At 42.4% G+C, this 4,934-nt stretch overlaps 1 protein-coding gene across 1 annotated transcript in view; it reads right to left on the reverse strand.

Moving 5' to 3' along the window:
- tmub1 (transmembrane and ubiquitin-like domain containing 1) overlaps window positions 1–4,449 on the reverse strand; it is an 8,179-nt gene extending 3,730 nt beyond the window's left edge. Inside the window, exons 1-2 of the mRNA XM_007541218.2 lie at window positions 4,368–4,449; window positions 2,182–2,708 (exon numbers count right to left, since the gene is read on the reverse strand). Coding sequence (XP_007541280.1) covers window positions 2,182–2,694 — 513 coding nt within the window. The 5' untranslated portion in view covers window positions 2,695–2,708; window positions 4,368–4,449. The remainder of the gene's footprint in view (window positions 1–2,181; window positions 2,709–4,367) is intronic.
- Between the last annotated feature and the right edge of the window lie 485 nt (window positions 4,450–4,934).

Consider the following 4,934-nt stretch of genomic DNA (forward strand, 5'->3'; position numbering starts at 1 on the left):
TCGGGGCGGCTGGTTTTGGGAGAAATGAGCTTGAACTTCTTTTTCTCCGTTGTTTCTCATTACTGTGTTTTCATGTCTTGCTGGATGTGAAGCTGTTAAATTCAAAGTTGGAAATGAAAGTCGATTCTTCCAGCCGTCTGTCTAATTAGAGACATGATGACATATTTCATGTTCTCGTTATGTGGCTAAGAGTCAGTTTGGCATGAAGTGGGACAAACATGCAGCATATAAATCTTTTTTAAAAGCTTGATGCTACATTGTGAAAAATAAAAAGACTAATGGAACTAAAATGTCCTTCAAAGAAACTATGAATATTGTGAATTTATGGACCAAACTTGTTACAAATTCATCAGGAGCTCTGAATCAATATTGTTCCTCCAGCCTGAAAGAAAATATTTGTTAAAAATAACCAAATATTTTTAGAAAGATTTTCAAAAGGGGAAATTATACAGGAAATTTATTCCATCTTTAAGTTTTAAAATGATCAAATTTGATCCAACAAGGATGAGGAGTTATTATACGATATTAATGATTTATCACTTTCTAAAAATCACCTCCACTCTTAAAGTGAAATAATTTGATTTGAGAGTGATTAAACGTTGCCCAATCTTTACTCCAATATTTTTATTGCCTTAAGCTTAGTTCATTTTATTTTGCATTATGCATATTGTCTGTGTTATTAGGACATTTATTTTGAAGGGTTCATATAGGAAGTGGTATCCAGCATGTTGGTTCAGCTGGAGCTCCTCCTGGTGAAGCAGAGAAATATTAGAAAAACCAATTTAAGTTCAAACTCCTTAATGAGCTCATTTCTACCTCGTCGGTTTTATAGGTTCTATCATTTTTCATATTTTCGTTGGAGCTGTAAAATGTGACGTCCCTCATTAAAGCCGACTTCGTCCATCAGGAAAAATAACTCCTGGCGTTATGAAGAGGTGATGAACATGTTCACAGCTTCATAATTCATTTTGCATTTCTAATATTTTCTTTTACTTAATTTGCAGTTAGTTTGTAACTTTATTCTTTTTCTGCTCAGTTTATCAAATCAAACCTTTTGTACCAAGGTGCCTTGTCCAACCATTTTCTATAAAGGTTAAATAAAAACACACATTGCCTGAAATCTGCCTTTTAGCTCAAAACATCACAGTAAAGAACTACAACTACAGCAACTATTTCATAACCTTTTGTTATCAGAAGCCATAGATGTGGATTTTGTTTCATTACAAATATTCAGTTTGGTTTATTTGTCAAAGAAAAAATGTGGAATTTTCAGTCAATGTTTGAATTATTGTAAGAAAATATTTTCACTAATTTTAGTCATTTGTTGGAGCCTCACTTTGATTTGTAAACAGGAGATGTGATGTTTTTTCTGCAATGTTTGTTATTGACTAACTGATGTGAGCATGTTGTCGTTATTTTTGTGTATTGAATAATTTTTTTTATTGTGCAGGGATGAATTGTGGGTAATACACCTGGCCAAAGTCTGCCTGGAAGCAGCAACAGGAAGAGGCGGAGACATGGCAGACAGCTCCTTATTTGGAAATGGGACTAAATCATTCAGATTATTTATTTTGAATTCTGACATTATTGACACTGAATAAGACAACTTCTCTAAGAAAACACCAAGCTTTTTCATTTTCATAAGGAGGTGGAGCTAATTAAATGAAGGACAGGAAGGAGGAATGAGGTGGAAGGACTTTGACTGGGCCAAAACATCCAAGCATGAATCCACCAGTTGCTTCTACTGGCTTGAACAGGCAGCCTGTTGATTAGTTTGAACACTGCTGCCACCTAGTGACCGGAGGCTTGTTTTTCAGTCAAGCTTGACTAAAGACAATGATAAAGTCCAGCACTTGAGTTTCTGATTGGTTAGAGTCACCTATAACATGGCGCTCTATGAAACACTACTAAGGTGGCCAAGATGGCCGCCGTCCTGGACGGCTCCCCAAATATTAAACATTTACCAAAAACTAATTCCATAACAGACGTGAACAGTAGAGGATCCAAAACTCTTTGTTGTCTGACATGTTGACTAAATGTTGCAACTTATTAAACTTATTAGTTCAATTCGTCTCCATGTTGTTAGTTTCTTATGAGGCACCATGAGCTGCTACTGCACTGAGAAAATGCACCAAAAACAACCAATCAGAGCCAGGAGGCAGGGCTTAGTGCTGTCAATCACCTGATGTACTCGCTGCTAAATATGCGCTCATGACTGGCTGTGCTATCGTGTAAAAGGGAAGCTGGGGGGGGATGAGCAGCACCACCCAGAGGGTGATTGGCAATACTAAGACCCGCCTCCAGTCTCTGATTGGTGCTCAGTCCGTACCGTTTGATGTAGCCGATGGTGTCGTGCGGCTGGACCTGGGCCATTCTCTCTGTGTCGTTGAGGAACTTCAGGCGCACCACCATGCTCCGCTCGGCTCCCCGCCGCCTCACCCCGTCTCCCGCCTCAGGCTCTGCCTCCTCCTGGGGGGAGGAGCCGGTGGGTGGAGTCTCGGACGGAGCGCTGTCACCCACAGAGGCGGTGGAGGAGAGGGGCGTGTCCTGTGGGGAGGGGGCGTGGCCTGGGAACAGCTGCTCCGGGGGCTCGGCGGTGCGGGTGGAGACCCAGGCGAGCAGCAGCACCATCAGCAGCAGCAGCGAGCCGAACAGCAGCGTCACCTCGTCCCCCACGCCTTCGATCAGAGCCATCGCCGGCAGCGCACCTGAACAAGGGACGGCTCAGGTGAGCAGCACAGACGCATACAAGGAACCTCTGATGTTAGATGGACCCAGAACTGAACCAGGAGCAGGCCAGACCTCCAGAGAACTCAGAGGAATGTTCTGGGTCAGAACCAGCGGTGAAAGTAAGCCGGTCCGGTTCAGTCTGGTCCGGTGCTGCGTACCTGCAAAAGAGCGGTACGCAGCACCGGGACAACAGTTTGAGTCAGGATAGATCTGCTAGCAGCAGGCAGCCTAAATCTTAATCTGTTTATCTCTGCACTTGATTTTTCATTCCAAAGTGTTTCTGATCCGTCCTGCTGCTGGAGCTTCTCCCCTCCTGGAGCTCGAAGTTTTCGTCTGCAGCCCTCAAACCGTTCTCCGCCACGTTTAACGTCTGTCTGCTGGTCACAAAACGTCCCAATTAGAAGCAAACAGAGAAAATCTAGTTGGTGTTTGACGTCATTTTGCTCAGTTAAAACAACTGATTATTAAGTTATAACCGGACATTTGACTGGAACCAAACGGATTGGTGCGTTTGATTTATGGACTGGGACGTTTTACACAGCTGGTCCACGTGCACCGGGACAGGACCGACAATAAATCACTTCTCCTTTACTCACCTTAAAATGAAACGTAGCGGGACATGGATTATTTTTAATTCAATCAAAACTTGATAAAAGTGCAGAAAACAACTAATTTGTTCAACAGAAAAGACAGAGATGAAACGTTACCGCAGTTACAACATGAATCGATTATCAAGGTTTACACATCCCATAATGTAACTCAGGTATTTGATGTCACCTGCACTTAGATACAGATAAAAGTAACAAATCCCTCATTAAAATGTGACTTTAGTTCCTTTGTGATGAGCAAAACAAAGTTCTGCTCTTCACAAAGGAAAGGAGAACATGTTGGCCTCAAACCGTTTATTTAAAGGAGCAACTTTAGAAATAAAGATGCAGCACAAAATATTTACATTGACATTAATGTCCAATATCTTATTTTAGCTGTTTGTCCCTCCTGTCTAAATAACCGACTCCAAACTAAACTCCTGATTTGGTTTTCAGTTTCAGTCAATAGAAATTATAATCACAAGAACCTGATAAAACATTTATTAAATATCCACGTTTACAATATTTGATGAAGCTGTTTTCTCTTACTTACAGTTAAACTGAAGCATTAAGTTCAATAAGGACTTTTTCTTAACTTGAACTAAATTTGCTGGCCAGCAGCTGAAGGATGAGTGACGTTCTTCTGGTTTCCCTGATTTATTTTTACTAAATAATGGAAATTATTTTAAAGGTAACTCAGTAACTTTACTCAAAACAAATTCAAGTAAAAGCAAAAGTTCAGGTTTTGTAAACAGCAAAAAGTACAAATTAGACAAACTGTAATCACAGCAATAAATGTAACTAATTAGTTTTCACCAAGTAAGCCAGAACCAAAATATTAATTTCCTCCAGATTATGAAATGCTCCTTCTGTCTCCGCACTGAAATGTTGGTTTTTATTGGTTTTGTTCGCACATTGAGCCGCTGACGATTATCGTCATAATACCGGCAAAAAATTAAAATTACTTTCACTTCTGGTCAGAACCGAACCGGAACCAGGAGAAGCTAGATGAGAACAGCTTCAGAACATCTGTTGGCCTAGAACACCAACCTTTTCTGGGTCCAGGCTGCTCCGAACCTCCGCTGGAGTTCTGCTGACCGGACCGAACCTGTTCCTCAGCAGCTGCCTCAGGACGTCTCCGGGTTCCGGACCTTGTTCATGTGCTCCCGGTTCGTACTCTCTTCCCGGTGATGTGCCGGACCGCTGACTTGGACTGCTGGCTGGCCCAGCTGGGAAGCTCTGACCGAACCAGCAGAGTTCTGAACTGCTCTTACCTGAGCTCACCTGAGCAGTTGGCTAAACCCGGAGCTAATGGTTAACAACGGCACCGGAAGTAGTTCCGGACCGGTCCGACCCAAGTTCGGACCAGAGAGCAACCAGAATTCACCGTCTCACAGAAGAAGCTTCATAGCAGAGCAGTTATCCTCCAAGCTAACAGGCTAATCTGCGCTGGCTGCTGCCGCTTCTTCTGCTGCTGTTCACAGAACCGAGGCGACTCTTCGCCCCCTACTGGTCACTGCCTGCAACAACAGCCTCTGATTCATCTGACAGCGTTGTCACTGTATTTACTGTTTTTTATGAAGACGTTAAAGCTCCGTAACCGGTCTGACCATTATG

This window comes from Poecilia formosa, unplaced genomic scaffold (assembly GCF_000485575.1).
Source record: "Poecilia formosa unplaced genomic scaffold, Poecilia_formosa-5.1.2 Scaffold593, whole genome shotgun sequence".
In the NCBI taxonomy this organism is placed as follows: domain Eukaryota; kingdom Metazoa; phylum Chordata; class Actinopteri; order Cyprinodontiformes; family Poeciliidae; genus Poecilia; species Poecilia formosa.